At 39.7% G+C, this 20,184-nt stretch overlaps 1 protein-coding gene across 10 annotated transcripts in view; it reads left to right on the top strand.

The window, feature by feature from the left end:
• Positions 1 to 20,184, top strand: part of ZFX (zinc finger protein X-linked) — a 55,142-nt gene that overhangs the window by 24,931 nt on the left and 10,027 nt on the right. For 8 of the 10 annotated variants that reach the window (XM_081792816.1, XM_081792823.1, XM_081792814.1 and 5 more), the window contains one exon: positions 1,488 to 2,057. In XM_081792816.1, the coding sequence (XP_081648942.1) occupies positions 1,488 to 2,057 (570 nt within the window). The remainder of the gene's footprint in view (positions 1 to 1,487; positions 2,058 to 20,184) is intronic. The other 2 variants (XM_081792821.1, XM_081792820.1) reach the window with 1 other exon arrangement.

Here is a 20,184-nt window from a genome sequence, read left to right as displayed (position 1 = left end):
TCCAAACTCTGTTCTCTGATTTAGATTTTGTAACCAGTCTTCTTGCCACTAAATGCTCTCATCCTCATGTCTGCAAAATGGAGGTTACAGTGATCTGTTGCTGGTGCTAATATTGAAAATATGGGAAACAAATGAGTATGGAACATTTTGTAGAAGTGCTATAGAAATTAAAGCAGACATATTTGTTTTATTATTTTTGGATGTGATTAAAATGGATATTAACTGGCTTTAAGATTTCTTACATTTTTAATGGTACTTTTGGCCCTGGCCGGTCATTTGTGTTGGTTGAACAAAGCCATGTGTCTTTGAGGGCCTGGCCAGTGACACACAGCCATTGAGTTAGACAGCTGCTTGGACTCAGCCTGGTCTGAGTCCCATCCAGAAGCACTAGTCGACAGAATGGTGTTTTAGGTAAGACTTTGATAAAACTTTGCTACACTAGGATCCAAGATACTGGATTTGTTTTCTTTTATCTTATGTTAGTTTCTGGCAAGGATATCTGTTTTCGATTCCCATTTGTGGCATTCATTCAGAGTAATATTTCTTGAGCACCATAATCTGTGCAAACGGTGTGATCTTGGTGAAGTCATTTAACCTCACTGGGCTTCAATTGATTCAACCTTCTACCTTCATTCCTTAACTGCAGAGTAAGGTTTCTTATATTCTGAGGAGCTGCCTGGGGAGTTAGGGTATGGGGCGGGGGGGGACAGGAGGAGGCTGGATAGAGCTGGAATACCCTGGTGAAGTGGGGGCAGGCACCGCTCCAGTTGACCTTGGCCTCCATCACTCCAGAGCACCTGCGCTTGTGTGCATTTCATCTGTCCACAGAGATTCCTTAACCAGTTGTCTTTTCTTCTTAACTGTGGCCTTCTGGCCGTCATTTTCATTTATGCCCCAATCCTTTTATATCCTAGATTCAGAGGATAATTTCTAAATTTCCATAGTCATAAATAAAGGTTATTGGTGAGATATTATTCCAGAACAGAGGGGGAGAAAGGGCAAAAAATGGATTAAAAAATACTTGTGAGAGATGGAAAGAAGAAAAAATATTGAGGAGAAAGAGAGCAAGAAGGAAAAAGAAATGAAAAACTCATATAATCAAGGGAAATGGTGTATTTGCCACCAGAAGTTACATCACTTACTTTTATAATCTTCCCTTAAGTACCTGTGTATATGAGCTTAACTTTAGTGAGCCTAGAATTTGACTTTCATGAATTTTTTTGTGTGTGACTGGCTCGGTTGCTTAGTTTTTCTGTATTTCCTTATCTTAACTTGATTTGGGATGAGAATAAAAGTTCATGTATTAAAAATTTCTGTTCTGATATGATTCAAAAATAGATTCCCTCTTCTTTAATCTACATTAATGTTTGAGAAAACTGTGGAACTAGTCTGTTTTACTGCTAGAAATCGAATAACATTTACATTATTTGAGGTAGACTTGCACACCTACCTGAAATTTGTGGTTTTAATTTTTTTTTTTTTTTAAGGAGCTGATGCTACACACATGGATGGTGATCAAATTGTTGTGGAAGTACAAGAGACTGTTTTTGTTTCAGATGTTGTGGATTCAGACATAACTGTGCATAACTTTGTTCCTGATGACCCAGACTCTGTTGTTATCCAAGATGTTATCGAGGATGTTGTTATAGAAGATGTCCACTGCCCCGATATCATGGAAGAAGCAGATGTATCTGAAACGGTCATCATTCCAGAGCAAGTGCTGGACTCAGATGTAACCGAAGAAGTTTCTTTAGCACATTGCACGGTCCCAGATGATGTTTTGGCTTCCGACATTACTTCAGCCTCAATGTCTATGCCAGAACATGTCTTGACGAGTGAATCCATACATGTGTCTGATGTTGGACATGTTGAACATGTCGTTCATGACAGTGTAGTAGAAGCAGAAATTGTCACCGATCCTCTGACAACGGATGTCGTTTCCGAAGAAGTACTGGTAGCAGATTGTGGCTCTGAAGCAGTCATAGATGCCAATGGGATCCCTGTGGACCAGCAAGATGATGACAAAAGCAACTGTGAGGACTACCTTATGATTTCCTGTAAGTCTTGGGGTACAGTGATTGTCAAAGGTATTTTGAAGGCTGTCTTTCCTCATTTACATCAGGGGTGAAATTCTCTTGACTTCTAGAAAATTGAAGTAAATCTCATAGACCTAACTACATTGTTGTTTCAGTTTAGATCCTGTAACATAACTCAAAATGAAGAGAAGTGAAATAGTGCAAAGAGTCGTTTCTCTGTAAGGACACAATAGAAAGATGAGATTCCTTCAGTCTAGAAAGACAAGGACGGAAAGGAGTAGAACTGAACTTTCTGAAATCATGAAGGATGGGATTAGGCTGTTAGAAGCCTTTATTAGGATTAGGAATCCTCTTGAAACTTTTTAAAAGGAGTTCAACTTGGAAAAACATGCGTAACCAAACTCCTTACATTCTTGTATGTGGACGTAGAGTGCTACTTATGTACTTACTCTACGTACATGTAGAATGCTATTTATATAACAGATAGCATGGAAAAGAGCTCTGGTGTAGTATCGAAACATTAAATGATTCCAAAACATGATTTCAAGTATGATGGACTCATGGTAGGTTATTGAAGAAAAGTCAGGTATTATAGAACACAGTTGTACATTTGTAACCTAACGTCGGGAAGGATAGCTGTGTCTTACAACATATTTCTTGGTACCATTTTCAGAGAGAAAATCCTCAGTTGGACAGACCACAGTTCTGACCCAGTATGGGGATACTCATGCCTTTAGGAACTAAGCTTCAAACAAAAAAAGACTCACAGACTATTTGCTTATATAAATTCACAAGACTATTTGCTTTGCTTGAATACCTGTTATAGTACAGGAATTTAACGTAAGCATATATTGGAGTCCACCAGCATTTTAGGACGTACCTTTTAAAAGTTCCAGATTTTGGAAATCCGACTTCTTTGTGTGAAGAGGAAGAAAATGCCTTCATTCAACACATGTGCATTGGGGCCCCCTACCGTGTGTTAGACGTGGTTGTAAGTAGTGCAGATATGGATAGGTGATAAAGAAACACCGAAAACCGTTGTTCTTAGCTTACAGTTTACTACAGGAGAGAAAGATAGGTTGCACTGTGATGCAGAGGTGTGACTAAGTTGCTGTGGACACGAGAGGGAATGGCTGACCTTTGAACTCGTGGATGAGCTCTAGTTTTACCAGGTGAAGAAGGGCATGAGTGGGAGGGGGACATATCTTTGTGTACTTTCTGGTTAATTTGATAGAACAAATTTTTAGAAATAGAATTGCGAGATCAAAGGGTATACACATTTATAAGTCTGGTGATAGTATCTCAATATTTTGCCTAATAATAACTCCCCCACCAAGTTTATGAGAATGTCCATTTCCTTAAACAAATGACCAGCACAGGGTATTATTTTCTGTTTTAGTTTTTGCCAGTCTGACAGGGAAAAATACGGTGGCCTGTTTGAAGTTTGAATTTATTTCAGCAAGATAATTTTGGTAGTTATACAGAATAAGAATATGGTGAGGGAGAGACTGGCGGTAGAGAGTAGTTGAAATGGTTCGTTTATGAGATAAGAAGATCCTAAGTACCTTCGTAGGAATGGGGACAGAAAGAGGGAACTGGATTCAAGAGAGTTTAGGAAGTAAATGAAATGAGAGAAGTTTGGTGACGGAATAGGGGTGGGGATCTGAGGGAGGAAGGGAATTCATGGACGACCCTAAGGTTTCTACCTTGGGGAATTGGGTGCCTGGTCATACTGTTACCTGAAAGCAGGAGGAGATTTGGTGGGAAGATCATGATTTAGGACCTGTTAGAAGTTTGAGTTGCTTGCTGGGGACAATCTGGTGGATGTTTCTCCTAGGCAGTTGATGATATGAACTTGGTGCTTTTGAGAGAGTTTGTGGCTACAGGAAGATATTTGGGACAACGGCATATAGATATATGTGGAAATGGGTGGTGGTTCCTCACAGAGTGCTTTTTTTTTTTTTTTTTAACGTTTATTTTGAGAGAGAGTGCGTGTGCACATGTGCAGGGGAGGGGCAGAGATAGAGGAGAGAGAGAATTCCAAGCAGGCCCTGCACTGTCAGCGCACAGCCCGATGTGGGGCTCGATCCCACAAACTGCGAGATCATGACCAGAACCAAAATCAAGAGTCAGACATCCAACTGACTCAGCCACCCAGGCGCCCTCCTCAGAGAGTGCTTGTAGAATAAGAGTGTCGAATATGGATCCTTTGGGTATTTAAGAAGTAGATAGAGAAGAGGCCATGAAAATCCGGAGGTTTTGGGAAGAGAAGGAGGAGGAAAATCTTTAGAGAGTGTTTTTAACACTGTTAAAGATGAAAAGAATTCCTGGAAGTGTCAGTCGCTGAGAAGAGAGAGAGGAGCTGTTTCGTTGAGAAGTTAGGAGATTCATTGGTGTCTCAATTACAGTAGTTTCAATAAAGCATGGGCCAGTGGTGTGGAGATGGAAGAGATGAGCTGTAATGGATTGAGAAGTTGGTGGAAGTGAAGTAGGTGAAGCAGTTTCTATAAATGGCCATTTTGGTCGGTGAATGGACAAAAGAGGCAGGAGTACAGCTTTTGATGTTTGGCTGGATGGTGAAAGTGTGTTGAGCATATATTTATAGGCTTACAGGTGCAGGACACAAACCGTTGGACAGAGAGACTCAAGATAAGGGAAGGGCTACCAGATGGAGCAGTTCCAGAGAAGGGGAAGGGAATGAGGTCCAGGGCAGCAGTGGAGGGCTGTTCGGTGAGGCCCCTTCTCTGAGACAGAGGCAGTAAAAGAAGCTTTAGAATGTTGGGAGCAGAGCACCTGACTGGCTCAGTCGGTGGAGCTTGCTACTCTTGATCTTCGGGGTGTGAGTTCAAGCCCCACGTTGGGTGTAGAGATTACTTAAAAATAAAACCTTTAAATACATAGCATGTTTAAAAAAAACGAATGTTGGGAGCTATTTTCTTTGTGTAGCAAATTTACCTGCTGATACGAAGGACCTGCAGAGGTTGGGTGGAAAGCTGAAGAAGAGAGACGAAGGGTTGAAAAACCTTAGTCTTACAGGGAGGGACCAGGGCGGGAAGCTTAAGAACTCAAAGGATAGATTGCCTCGCTGCCTTGAGTGGCCCGCTGAGGTTGGAAGTCTGAAGTTTGTATGTAAGATGCAGCATTTAGGATGAAAATGCCATTTTTTAAGTATCACTGCCAGATTTTCTTCTGCAAGACCAGGCAACCCAGAGGCAAGGCTGGAGAAAGTAAGGAGTTGGGTTCATTGTGCTTGATGAGGGGAAGAGGACCAGATGAAAGATTCAGGAGAAAAGCCCTCCTGGTTTTCTCCTTGACTTCTCTTTGCACTTAAACTCGTTTTCTCAGGAGTGAAATGCATAGCGTTGGTATGACCTTTAGCTGCATTCTCTCACTGTCTCTTGCCTTTATTGCTCTTCTAGGAAGTTCATCCCTCCAAGAATGTCATAACACCAAACCAAACAAAAAAACAGGAGTTGCTTTAGTAATGATTGACATAGTATACTAGATTCTTACATTGTATTACGGAGTCCAGACTTGTAAAATTTTCATTAAAAACCTTACAGTTCTCTTTCTTTTAGGCCCTGGGTTTCTTTTTTTTAAATTTTTATTTTTAACGTTTATTTATTTTTGGGACAGAGAGAGACAGAGCATGAATGGGAGAGGGGCAGAGAGAGAGGGAGACACAGAATCGGAAGCAGGCTCCAGGCTCTGAGCCATCAGCCCAGAGCCTGACGTGGGGCTCGAACTCATGGACCGCGAGATCGTGACCTGAGCTGAAGTCGGACGCTTAACCGACTGAGCCACCCAGGCGCCCCCTAGGCCCTGGGTTTCTTAAGGATGGACACAAACTGCTATTGTTGTGTATTTTTGTATATTTTATATATGTATATAAATATGTATTTTAAGAACATAGTGATAATTTATTGTTTTCCTTTTAAAATAGAATGTCACATCCAAGCTCAAAGAATACAAAGAACACACACACACACACACACACACACACACACGTTACCTAATCTCCTTATTTTACTATAATGAAATGGTTTGATTGCTTTTAAATTGGATTTAGAGATGGTGACGTCTTTGTTTTTGTTTTTGCTTGTGTCTTTTGTCTTCTCTATTACGCAGGCACTTCTTGACTCATTTTTCCTCCCTTCCACACCATCGTCTCTTTTCCCTTCAAAGTGTGGTCATGTTAAAAATGTAATTTACTATTGGCTTCAGAATCAAACCAATTGGATGCTTTAGAATTAATTAGCATTTCTCTTGTTTCTGCCTCCCAGTGCTGCATTTTCTCTTAAAACCTAAATTGATTTCAGAAGTTTATGATTGACAAGAGCTTTGTGGTAAGCGTATAGAGGAACTATGGCCTGATTTTCTCCATGATAGAGAATGCACAGATGCCATTTTTAGCAGTCCACTTTAATGCTTTTCATAACATGGTGAGAGATGGTAGTATCTATGAATTGCTGTGATGTTGATTCATCACTTTACGGGTCAAAGAACATGACCAGAAACTAAATACTCTTCAAAAATTCCAGTAAGTCATTGGATCTAAGAGCTTAATAAACAGCTTTATAAAGTCTTTAGTTTCCATCTTGGCAGATTTCTTGGCTCTGAAGGTCTCATTTAAAATGATGATGGGGACACCTGGGTGGCTCAGTCGGTTAAGCGTCTGTTGATTTCGGCTAAAGTCATGATCTCATTGTTCATGGAATTGAGCCTCGCGTCAGGCTCTGCAATGACAGTGTGGGGCCTGTTTGGGATTCTCATTCTCCCTCTCTCTCTCTCTCTCGCTCTCTCTGCCCCTCCCCTGCTTGTGTGCTCGTTCTCTGTCTCAAAATAAATAAAACAAATAAAAAATAAAATGATGATGAAGTAGCAATTCTCATTATGTACATTGTCATAATAGCGTATATAGACATAAATGTCCTTTGTCACAGTAGAGCTGCCTTTGAGGCCAGGATGATCTCTTTATCTCGTCTTTGCAGTCTAGATGTTAAGATGGCTTTTAAATTTGATGATCTGTTTCCTGAGTACAATAACTATCCACTGCATCTTGGCCATTTATGTATCTTCTCCATTAAACCCAACGCAGATAGGTATGAAATAAATATTTGTTGAATATATAAAGACTATAGCTGAAAGTCTGTGGGTACCATGCCATATCTAAGGTGTTAATAATATTTCTTCCCTCCCGAAAGCTAGTGGTTCTTACTTGGTTCTGGTTAGGTTAGATATGGTGGTACTGAGTTTTCTGGGTCTCTGAGAGATGGAATGTTGAGTCATCGACTTGTTAACCAAATTGGTTTTCAGTTCTCCTTTAATCCAAGACAGCTGCCAGACATCCCTTATTTCTTTGCAGTGGTCTTCAGCCTCCCAGAGTTTCACTTTGCAGCTGCATAGTCAAGATGCTATTTTGTTAAACATCAGTTTGTACAGTAGGGAAAGTTGGAGAAGATCTGGTGATCATGAGTCAGGCACTGCCTTACAACAGCTGCAGGAAGCAAAATATTCTCTGGGTGCCTCTTATATTAACGTGATCAACAAGAAGTCATTCTTTAGGTCTTGTTGACATATCCCATGTCTTTTAATTAGAACAGTTAGGTAGAAGATGACCAGGAGCTAGGTATTCCTTTCTAATCCTAGATTCAACATATGTGTTAAAATAAACTTTGGTAACAGCTTTAACACATATAACATCATGTAACACATGTCATACAGTTTCACCCATTTAAAGTGCACTTCAGTGGTTGTTAGTGTATTCACTAACTTGTGCAGCCATCATCTAATTTAAAAAAATTTTTGTTACCCAAGGAGAAACTCCATACCCTTTAGCTATCATTCCCATCAACCCTTTCTCCCTGTCTCTCCCAAATCTATGCAACCCCTCATCTCCTTTCTGCCTGGATAGCTTTGCATATTATGGATATTTCATGTAAATGGAATCCTATAATGCATCGTCTTTGAGACTGGTTTCTTTCACTTAGCATAATGTTTCCAACGTTCATGTTGTGGCACGTGTCAGTGCTTCATTCCTTCTTATAACTGAAGAATACTCCATTGTCTGGGTGTAAGTTTTAGTCCATTTGTAAGTTTCTACTTTTTCGGCTGTTTTATCTGTAATATTAACATTTGCATACAAACTTTTGTGGACATATGTTTTCATTTCTCTTGGGTGTGTATATATATATATATAAGAGTGGAATTCCTGGATCGTATGGTAACTCTTATGTTTAACCTTTTAGGGAACTGCCAGACTGTTTTCCGAAGTGGCTGCACTTTTTTTTTTCCACCAGCAGTGTATGAGGGTTCCAGTGTCTCCACACCCTTTGTAGCACTTGTTAATAGTGTCTTTTTTTTTTTTTTTTAAATCATAGCCATCATTGTGGATGTGAAGCAATATCCTGTTGTAGTTTTGATTTACATTTTCCTGATGGCTAATGATGTCGAGCAGTTTTTCATGGTCTTGTTAGCCATTTGTACGTGTTCTTTGGAGAAATGTCCACCTTGCCCATTTAAAAAAAAAAAGTTTTTTAATGTTTATTTATTTTTGAGAGAGAGAGAGCATGAGCCAGGGAGGGGCAGAGAGATGGAGACACAGAATCTGAAGCAGGCTTCAGGCCCCGAGCTGTCAGCACAGAGCCTGACGCGGAGCCCGAACTCAGGAACCGTGAGATCATGACCTGAGCCGAAGTCAGACACTTAATGGAGCCACCCAGGTGCCCTGATGCCTTGCCCATTTTTAAATTGAGTTGCCTTTTTACTATTGAGTTGAAAGAATTCTTTATATATTCTAGATACAAATCTCTTACAAGATCTATCATTTACAAATGTTTTCTCCCATTCTGCCAATAGCCTCCACTTTCTCGATAGTGTCCTTGGATGAACAAAAGTCTTACATTTTGATGAAGTCCGATTATATATATTATTTGTTGCTTAAGCTTTTGGTGTCATATTTAAGAAACTGTTGCCTAATCCAAGGTTATGAAGATTTACACCTGTGTCTCCTTTTAAGAAAGTTTTATAGCTTTGGTTCTTATCTTTAGGCCTTAGGTCCATTTTGAGTTTATTTTGGTTGATGGTGTGAGGTAGATAAGGAGCTAACTTCATTCTCTGGCATATGGATATTCAGTTGTCCCAGCACCATTTGCTGAAAAGACCGTTCTTTCCCCATGGAATGTTTCCGGCCCTCTTATTGAAAAATAATTGTAAATGTGAGGGATTAATTTTTGGACTCTTAACTCTGTTTCATTGATCTGTATGTTTACCCTTATGTTAGTTCCATGTTGTCAGAGTGGGTAGTGAATTTGCACAATTTACTACCCTAAATATTAAAGTCTAAATTTTAAAGCTCAGGCAAAAATGCTTAATTCGGTCATAAAAGGTGTAACAAAATTAATAAGTGATGGCGACATTATGTGTTCTTATGGAAAACAAGGGTACTTGGGGTCTGTCTGTCTTTTATAGTAACTTCAAAGGAAACAACTAATACGCCTCTGGAGCATCGGATCCTTCCTGCCAAAAACTGGACGGTTGGCCAGAGAGTTTATTTTCTAATGTAAACCTATATGATGCTTCTTTTCTCGTGTACATTTTAATAAAATGCATACTTTCAGTTATTTTAAGCAGTTTAAAAATAGCTAAACTAAGAAAACTCGAGCAAATAATTTAAGCCTAGAACCCTTTAAACTAGTTTGGTTAAATGAAAGTATGTCATCGCTTTTAACATGTTGATTATAAAATTGGAAATTTTACTTTGTGCAGGCCGTAACTTTAATAAAAGTATTTGATGACACTGAGTGTGGAGTAGTAATATATATAGCTGTGTTCTCTCCAGTTTAGTTGTTTTTATGTTCTCAAGGCCAAAGATGTTTTCACTAAGATAAAGTTGTATTCAGAATACTATTTTCTACAATATGCAACTGCTTGTATAAACGCTGAATGTTAATACGTCATTAGATTGGTTAGTTCTTAACTAATGCTTATTAAACTCTTTTGGTCTGGTGGCATATGTGTAATGACGTGCATTTGGATTAGTATTGCAAGGAAAGAGCTCAGGTGCTAATGTGTGCAAAATGCTTTCAAGCCCATCAGACCTATTTTCTAATGACCCTGGAGTCAATTTGCATTTCTGTCACAAGATGGAATTAAGTTCGTTTGGTGAGGTTTGTTGTTAATAAAGCTCACTTTTCAGGGGGAGAATATTTATGACTGTATTTGCGGTTTGATTGTTATGAAGCCAATTTGGACGACTTAAAAAAATATTTTTTAATTTAAGCTTTTTTAGTTCAAGAGAGATTATTTAGTTGGAGATTTGTTAACAAGTTGGTAACAATAAAAATAGGTGATAGTAAACCTTCAATAGATAGTATCTGTGTGTCAGTACTTAGTATATATTATTTTCTTTACACACAGCCTTATAATGTTGGTATTATCACTGTTTTTTACAGATTGGGTAATAGGAACAGTTCCAGTAACTTGACCAAAGTTACACATCCAGCTGGCATTAGGTGGAGGATTTGAAATCAAGTGTGTTTTATTCAAAGTGTCTATCTACCCTTCACTCTCATATTGCCTTCCTTCATGTTTGTATGTGTGTGTATTTATATATGTCTGTATATAAAGGTATTAATACAGAGCGGTAGCGTTTGGCTTAAATAGTGCTTACTGGTGGATGGAAGAGGCAAACAGAATTCAGTGATTGTTAAAATTTATTATTGAATACCCAATTTCAGCAATAATTTAGGGGGCCCAGTTTCTTTTTTTTATATTAAAAATTTTTTTTAAATGTTTATTTATTTTTGAAGGAGAGAGAGACAGAGTGTGAGTGGGGGGCAGGGGCAGGGAGAGGGAGACACAGAATCTGAAGCAAGCTCCAGGCTCTGAGCTGTCAGCACAGAGCCCAACGTGGGGCTCGAACCCACAAACCGCGAGATCATGACCTGAGCCGAAGTTGGACGCTCAACCAACTGAGCCACCCAGGAGCCCCAAGAGGGCTCAGTTTATTAGTTAACTCATGGTAGAAACCATGCAGACAGCCTCCAAACCCTCTTCCATTGGTTTTCTACCTAAATGTTACTTTTCTTTCAACTTTGTTTAAATGAGGAAAAGGAATCATGCATAAGCTATTATTTTTACTCTTGTCCATGTTTACTTTCCTTGTGCCTTCATTCATTCAAAAACATTTATTGACCAGCCACGATAAGCTAGGAACCTTGGTAGCTGTTAGAGATAAGCAGTGAAAGCCTCTGGCTATTTAGAGTCCAGTCCTGGAGGGAAGACAAACAGAAACAGATCATTACTGTTGATTGTGAAAAGATGCACAACTGAATGTACAAAATATTTTGGAAGCACTAAGGGAAGAAGATAGTGGGGGAATTTTTGGTAGATGAGTGAGCTACATGCTATGAAAGCATTGTTTATTTATTTTTTTAAACGTTTATTCATGTTAGAGTGTTAGGGGCGGGGGCGGGGGGGGTGGTGGTGGCAGAGAGAGAGGGAGACACAGAATTCGAAGCAGGCTCCAGGCCCTGAGCTGTCAGCACAGAGCCTGACGTGGGGCTCGAACCCATGAACCACGAGATCATGACCTGAGCTGAAGTCAGCCGCTCAACCGACTGAGCCACCCAGGCATCCCTATGAAAGCATTATTTATAATAATAAACCATAATAATGGTGTATAACCAAAGTTCTGTGAAAGCTTGGTTGAAGACATAAGTCAACATATTTCATCTCCAATCCTGTGCATTTCCTTCCCTCCCATCTTGTTCTGAAGCAAATTCCACACGCCATTCCATTCATAGGTATTTCAGTATATGTATCTGAAAGACAAGGGTTTTTTAAGCAAATGAAACAATGTCATGATCACATCTTTAAAAAATAATTTGAGGTGAACTCATTTTGAAGGATGAATGGGTGACTAAGGGAGGGATGTCACAGAGGAGGGAGGAGGGCATATTTAAAGGCAAGGAGATGTGAAAGATCTTGGAGTGTTCAGAGACTCTTTGGAGTGCAAATGACAACTTTGGCAAAGAGAATGTAGGAAATGGAGAGAAATAAGATTGGCAAAATAGGCAGGGCCCAAAATAAAGGCCTTTGAATGCACTAAGAAGCCTGCTTTACCTTTTTGATGTGGGGAGCTGTTAAAAGGTTGTAAGCAGATTAATAACAACATGGTTAGGTGGATTGTTTAGAGAGATCATCCTCTTGGCATTGTTGACAGCAAGCAGACAGGAGTAAAATCAGAAACAAAAACTGCACCACGGGAGATGATAGTAGTTCAGGTAAGAAACCAGTGACAATACTTTGAAATAAGGTTCTCTCAATAGATTTTGGCAGAAACTGGTTCATGACATATTTAGGGAGTAGAATTTGGACTAAATGTAGGCTTGAGGAAGAGGGAGTGTTCAAAGCTCACTCTCTGGTTTCTGGCTTGTGCAGCTAGGCAGATGGCAAAACAATTACCAGAGGAGGAGCATGTGTGGACATGTTGGAGATCTGTCCGGCTGCTACATATCGATGTCCCTTTGGTGCCCCTGACCTCCTAGTTTAGGTGTTTTGACCAGTTGGTCTGATGTTAGCTCCTACTTAAGTACAACTTTTGGTCGTGGTGGACTTCCAGTAAAAAGTGATTCCGGGAATGAGTGAAGAAATAAATCCAAACTTCCGTGTTTAATGCACAAACTCTGAGAATTAGTGCAATCTGATGGTTTATTTACTGATTCTCAGGGCTATTAGCATAGGAGACGGTAAAATAGTCGTTTATTCCTTTGTTCTGTGGGCTGATGGCTGGACGTTTATGTATCTTACCATTATTTTTATATATGCACTCTGTCATTTTTTTGTTTCTCAAACCATTTGGTAAGCCACAGAATAATATTTTAGAATTTTAAAAAAATACATACCTTCCTGGGAATGTTTCTGAAATGTGAGAAAAGTTTTATTTAAAGAAGACATATTGAGAGGCGCCTGGGTGGCTCAGTCGGTTAAGCGGCCGACTTCGGCTCAGGTCATGATCTCACGGTCCGGGAGTTCAAGCCCCGCGTCGGGCTCTGGGCTGACAGCTCAGAGCCTGGAGCCTGTTTCAGATTCTGTGTCTCCCTCTCTCTGACCCTCCCCCGTTCATGCTCTCTCTCTGTCTCAAAAATAAATAAATGTTAAAAAAAAAAATTAAAAAAAGAAATGTTTCTTAAAAAAAAAATAAAGAAGACATATTGAATAAGCTTTAAGCTTGTTTTGATAAAATTAAAAAAAGATTGCTATTAATCCATCTAAAACTATAGTCTTTACTGTGGGTACTCTGAAACTTACTTAGAAATCACCAAAATTAAGGAATTAAAGAGTTTTCAGTTTATTGTTCAGTCTGGATGTCAGTTAGATTTGTATCAGTTGTAAAGCCCTCAAGTAAGGCAAATATATTGTCTTCCCCTCTCCCCACCAAAAATCACATTGGGTGAAAAGTCTGTATCTTGAAAGCCTTAGAAGCAATTGGAGCTTCAGATTGGCCTCCTGACTCCTATTTATTGTTTATCTGCTTGCAGCCTAGACAAAATTGTCCAATAGCTTGCCCTTTGAACAGATCTGTGGTTACTTTGTGGGATGATGGGGGTTGGGGAGGGAAGAGAGAGAGGCGGAGAGAGGGAGAGAGAGAACGTGCCTTTCGTTTGAGGATCTTCCAGAAGCTCTTCAGTGCTTCAGAAGCAGTGGAATCAGTGCCTGCAGCTTAGAGCCAGCCATCCTTCCATATGGACACCAGCCCTGCTGCTCGCTAGCTGTAGGAATTTGAGCAAATTACGGACTTCTCTTTGGCCTTGGTTTTTTTTATTTGTAAGATGGCAGTCCTACTACCTGACCTGTGGGCTGATCAGAGATCCCATGTACCGGGCACCCAGCATGGAGCCTGCCTGTCAGTAACTCTGGTCATTGTTGTCCACACAGAGTCTCTCCCGTTGGTGGCATCAACCAGGGTGGCAGGACTCACTCAGGACTGGCTTTACTTGAGACCTTCCTGTTGTCTCATCAGGGAATTCCTGGGCAAAGGCAGGCAGGCACGGGGTGGGATTGTAATAGTCATTCCTTTCTTTCCCCCCCTGAATTTATGGAATTAAGAAGCCAGTTCTTGGTTAACTAGGTTTAGTTAGTGCCATTTTAGTAGTGCACTTTGGCAAATATTTTTCATTAGTTCTATCTCCAACACCATGCTAGAGATCACTGTGACTTAAGACGGGCGCTTGAATGGCTCTGATCCTTTAATTCCCTTTCTACAGATTAAGGCTAATTTCATTAAACCTTTGAACCTGTCCAGGAAAGTTTCAAGAATTAAAAAGGAGATCAGACTGTAACTAATTCTCTGAAATCTTTTATAGGCTATATAACAAAAATAAGATGGGATTTTAACCCCAGAAAGGGTTCCTGAGGAGGAAGCTAAGAAAGGGAGGTCCAAAAGTGAACTTCTAAGTGTATTTACCTACAAGAACATTTGCTTACTCAGCAGAATGCTTCCTGCAAGTTACTTAGTTTTTTAGGGGCTCTCGTTTCCCATCCGTAAGGTGGACAAAACACCTGTCATCAGGCTGTTGTGATTGATCTCATGATAAAAGAGAGGGACACCACTCACCACAGTGTCTGGGACCTAACGGTTGCTTATGAGCTCAAGTATCCTTTTAAGAGGAACTGCCCATCTGTGATATCTTTACCAATTAAGTAGCTACCCGCCCACACAGGCAGTCTTAGGACTCGTTGAATGGTATCAAGCTTTTATTCTGTAATTTTTTCTTTTGATTGGATTTTGGGTTTAGAGGTTTAACAATTGAAGTGATTAAGTAGTAAGACTGTTGGACTTGTCAGAGTAAGTTAGAACAGGCTTTTGATTCAGAGAACCAAATTCCTTCTTTCTTCCACAGCAATACTGACTGCAGCTCTTCTTAAAAGGCCCGATTTCCCTCCTTGATGTTAATCCTAACATTCACGCCTGGGGATCCTGTTAAAACTTGGGAAAAGATTTGTGTATTCAGACTGTCTGTCCCTTGAAGTAAATTATTTAGGAAGTGAAATTGTCTTTATTTTTCTTTCACATTAACCTGTTCCAAGATTTACAGGTAGCTTCTAGTTCTGGAAGGCTGGGATTTTGTGACTGAATCCTTGTCTTCCCTGTGGGTACTGGTCCATAGGTTTATAGGTTTCAAACTTAATTAGACTGTCTTAGAGACTGATTCTGTCCTCTAGCGTGGGATTTCCTTCTGAATTGTTTGTGCCTTCTAAGAAATATATCCTTAAGTTTGACCTACTTCTCCATCCTCTTAGGTTTTTTTTCTTTGAGTCCTCCTTCTCCCAGTGATTTTCCTCTCGAAGCTTTTTCTCGTTCAGCTCCATTCTGAAGTAGTTGCTTTCTAGGCTTAATGTCATGCAGACGTTTTTCTGAAAATGTCCTTCTCATTTCCTGAGATTAATCCACTGTTTTCTGGATCCCCATGCCACCTTTGTTCTTGACTTACTCTCTTATTGTAATAGACCACATATTGAAATAACTTCTTAAGGAGTATAGATTGTATACTAAAAAAAGTTTTATTCTACCTTATACTTGACTGATCATTTGGTTAGGTACAGACTTCTAGGTTAAAAAGAATTTTCCCCGAGATCGTGTGATGCCATGTTTCACTGTCACCTAGCATCCAGTGTTACAGTTTAGGAGCCTGATGCCATTTTGACTCTCATTCTTTTGTCGGTGTTTCTTTTTCTTCTGAAAGCTTTAAAGACCTTCTCTTTATCCCTACTGGTATGAAATACCACACAGTTGTGCTTAGTTTGGTGTAGGTCTTTTTCATGCATTATGTTTTCATGCATGGTGAGCCCTTTGAATCTAAAGAATCATGTTCTTCAGCTCTCTGAAATACTTCTATTTAATATATTGCAAGAAGAATCTCTGAAATTTCAAACACAGAAAGTGTATACCCCAACATCTGTCTGAACCTGTGTGTTCCAATATGGTAGTCATTAGCCACATGTGGCTCATTAAGTTTAATTAAGTGAAAATTAAATAAAATTAAGTATACAGTTCCTAAGTTGCACCAACCACATTTCAAGTGCTCAATAATCACATGTGGCTAGTGCACATATGGATGTAGAACATTTCCATCATCGCAGAACGTTTTATTGGTTAGCACTGGTCTGTATAGGCTCAATGAAATTACAAAAAACATGTTCTCTTTTTTAAAAGTCAAAGAAGTGATGCAGAAGTTCAAAGAATATATTACAAGACAGTATGAGGCAGATAGAAAGTAAACTAATCAGAAAGAAGTTAAAGAGAAAAATAAAAATATGATCAAGATAAAAGCCACCATAGAAGCAACTATAAGAATAAATATATCTCAGTAAATAAGCATGGGCAGAGGACCCAGCTTTAGGAAATCACAATAATGAAATGGTTAAGGAAAAAAAGGATACAAAAATGTGGAGAAGATGGCTAGATACGGGAGACGGGTAAAGGAGCCAGACACAAGTGAAATTCTGAAAGAAGGGAACAACCAGTGAAATACAAAAATATTTACAATGGAAGAAATTTTCCTAACATAAAGATTAGAATCTTTTAGCGAATTTTCCTAAAATAAAGATCAGATCTTTCTTGTTTCAAGGAATTAACAGAATGATAAAACTAGCAAGTCATAATCAGTAGTGACGTTTAGTGAACTTTAAGGATAAAGAGTATAATGACATGCACACAGAAGTACTCAGTGTGTGATGACAGTGGAACAACTCTACAAAGTTCTGAGAAAATGTAACTTAAGAATTTTATAGCCAGCCAATTTGTTCTTCAAGTAAAGGCCACGGACTGACATTTTCATGTATTCAAGAACTCAGGAACTGTAGTATCCATTAGCCCTTCTTGACAGCCCACCCTATTTGGTAATGAATCTAGCAAACTGAAGGGTCAGTCACTAGAACCGTAGAATGGAGAAACTGATAAAAGGATTGGTAGTGAGTATTGGCATTCACTTAGTACCAAGCTATAAAATATTTGGGAAGTGGAGGTATGTCAGTGTGTTAATTTCCACATCTTTCATAGTAGGATGACAGCAGATACTGGCTTTAAAATTGATTCATGTATTATAAGCAAAATATGACTCTAAATGTTTTTGTAGTATATTATCTTTAGAAGGTTAAGAACTCGTATAATGGCAAAACATTTACTCGAAGATCAGCATTCATATATTTAAGAAATGAATGTTGTATCTGTACTGTATGTCAGACTGTATTGTAGGCACTTGGGATACATCAATGAACGAAACAGATGTCCGTGCCTTCCCCTCCTGGAGATTATATTCTAGCAGAGGTACACTGACATAAATAAGTGATATGGTATAAGTGATACCTTAATGGGAGAAGAAAAGAGTATAAGGAGGATTTGGGGTTGCAAATGTGGCCAGGGTTTGCTAAGAAGGTGACATTTGAGCAGAGACTTGACACGTACAAATCTGAGTTTGGGAGTTAGGACTAGAGTGGAGATGCAAAATTGGGAGTTGTTGGCATATAGGTGAAATTTAAGCTATAAAACAGTGACATTGCCAAAGGAGTGATTGTAAATAAACCAAGACCCAAGACTGAGTCCTGAGGTTTACGACATTAAGAGGCCAAGAGGAAGCCCCTGAAAAGGATTGAGGAGGTATGGCCAGTGAAGGAGGAGGAAACCAGAGAGCTTGTGTCCTAGAAGCCAAGTGAGGAAAGTGAAGTAGAGTCAAATGAATGCAGAGAACGGGTGACCTTGATGAACACTTCTGGTCAAGTCATGGTCCCGGCTGAAGTGAGTTTAGAGGATATGGAATAACAAGAATTAGAGAAATGGGATCCAGAGTTTTTGCTTTAAAGGGGGACAAAGAATAGTTTGTTTATATGCTGATAAAAGTGATCCAGCAGAAGGTGTGGGGGAGAGGGGGGCAGGCTTTAGCTGGGAATACAGGTGAGTTGTCTATGGGAACATGCCGGGTTTAGTTCCGGGTAGGTGGGTAGATCTGTTAGTGGATCTTCCAGTTGTTTCAGTTCTCAGTGAAGTAAGAAGATGAACTGAGAGCGAGAATGGGGAGGTGAAATTAGAGATTTGAGGAGACAGACTTAGAAAACAGGAGGGAAGGTAGCAGGAGAGGTTTGCTTCAGGTTCAGGGTCATGAATTTAAAGTGAAACCAGAGTGCGTGCATGCATGGGAGAGTGCATGTGTGTTTCTGGTCAGATTTAGCTGCATAGGTGCTGGTGGAGAGGCGTAGAGGAAAATTGCAATTAGGCTAGATTGTGGTTCTGCCAAGCCACTATGATGAAATGAAAGGAAGGGGTAGGGCAAGGGATGGGAGAGCAAGGGAATGGATAGACCGTGGAATTAGATTTGTCTTGGTGTTGATTTCAAGTAAATTGTAATAATTTTTATTTAAAAATGCCACGTTAAAAGGGCGCCTGGGTGGCTTAGTCCCTCGAACCTCCGACTCTTGATTTCGACTGGGGTCATGATCCCAGGGTCGTGAGATTGAGCCCCATGTGGGGGTCTGCTCTGAGCATGGAGCCTGCTTGGGATATTCTCTCTCTCTCTCTCTCTCTCTCTCTCTCTCTCTCTCTCTCTCCCCCTCCCTCCCTCCCTCCCTCCCCCACCCCCCTCTGCCCCTCTCCTCCACTTGGTCCTGTGCGCGCTCTCTCCAAAATTTAATAAAAAAGGGCATATTACAGTATCCAATTTTCATTAAAATATCCGTTCGCTCTTCCTTTTATTTATAAATATGCATAGGGAAATGTCTAAAGAATGATCTGTAAATTGATAATACTAGGTGGTAGGATTTTTTTTTTTTTTTTTTAAGTAGGCTCCACACCCAGCGCAGAGCCCAACCTTACTACCCTGAGATGAAGACCTGAGCTGAGATCAAGAGTAGGGCACTTAACTGACGTGATCCACCCAGGTGCCCCACTAGGTGGTGGGATTTGGTCACATTTTTATTTCCTTTTAAGGTTGTATTTTTAAGTAATCTCTACACCCAGCGTGGGGCTTGAACTCAGAACCCCAAGATCACGAGTCACATGCTCTTCCAACTGAGCCAGCTAGACGCCCCTATTTCCTTTTGTATTTTAAAAATACTTTTCTTAAATAGTAAGCTGTATAATTTCTACAAGAAATTATATATATAGCACAGAACAAGAAGCATAAAGGAATGGAAATAGAAAAATAACGTATTGTCTAAGTTCAGGGCACTTGAGGTTGTCTCGGGGCTCCTGGGGGAGATGAGACTGAAGGCAGAAGGCACTTTGCTTTGCTCAGAGGTCAGTGGCTAGACTGTGCAGTTTGTAATTTATTTGGTAGGAAATGGGGTGCCATTGTAGGCTAGAGAGTAAGGGGACTGGATCTTCATTTTAGGGAAGCTGACTAAGGGCTGTGTCTAGGGGTATTTGGTAGGAAACGTAGGAAGAGAGAGATCAAATGGTGAAGAGATCTTTTTTTCTTATGTTCATTTGTACAAAATGCAATTCCGCTGCAATCCAGTATCACAAGTTTTTCTATTTTGGCAAATATCGTAATGAAATTTGTCTAGAAACTTAGGTGAGAATGACAAAGCAGTATTACCTATTTCGTAAGGTTTTTGTGAGGAGTAAATGGGACATTTTAAGGGCCTATCATCATGCTTGCCATGAGGTCCAGGGTCCATAAATGTTCCCGTTCTCCGTCACAACCACCATCCTTCCTTGCTATGTAGATTGTTTATCAGTTTAGTTTGGGGGATTTTTTTTAATTAGATCAACATTCGTTTAACAGTTGACTTGAAGTAGTGTACTCCCCCGCCCACCCCAGTAATTTTTCTTTTCCAGAAAGTACTGGGTTTCTGAAATCTTAACGAACTGTGTTTTTAGACACCATACTATTTATTAACATTGCACATAAACATCCTCGATTTTCGGTCTCTGAGAGATTTTACTGACGCTCCTTTGAGGCAGTATAAAATACTGCCTACATTTTGCTATAGTTTTGTTGTTACTAATGAGATTGTCGATAAGTCACATGTTTCTCAGTTTTGAAGTTTAAAATGTCGGATGAGATGTAAAGATTATTCTTATGTAAGGCTTGAGGAAACTGTGATGCCAATTTTGCTTTAACAAAACTAGAAAAACTGCCAAGAAAAT

This window comes from Panthera onca, chromosome X, assembly GCF_046562875.1.
Source record: "Panthera onca isolate mPanOnc1 chromosome X, mPanOnc1 haplotype 2, whole genome shotgun sequence".
Classification (NCBI taxonomy): domain Eukaryota; kingdom Metazoa; phylum Chordata; class Mammalia; order Carnivora; family Felidae; genus Panthera; species Panthera onca.
The sequence above is the reverse complement of the archived record's forward strand: the minus strand, read 5'-3'. Positions and strand labels throughout refer to the sequence as shown.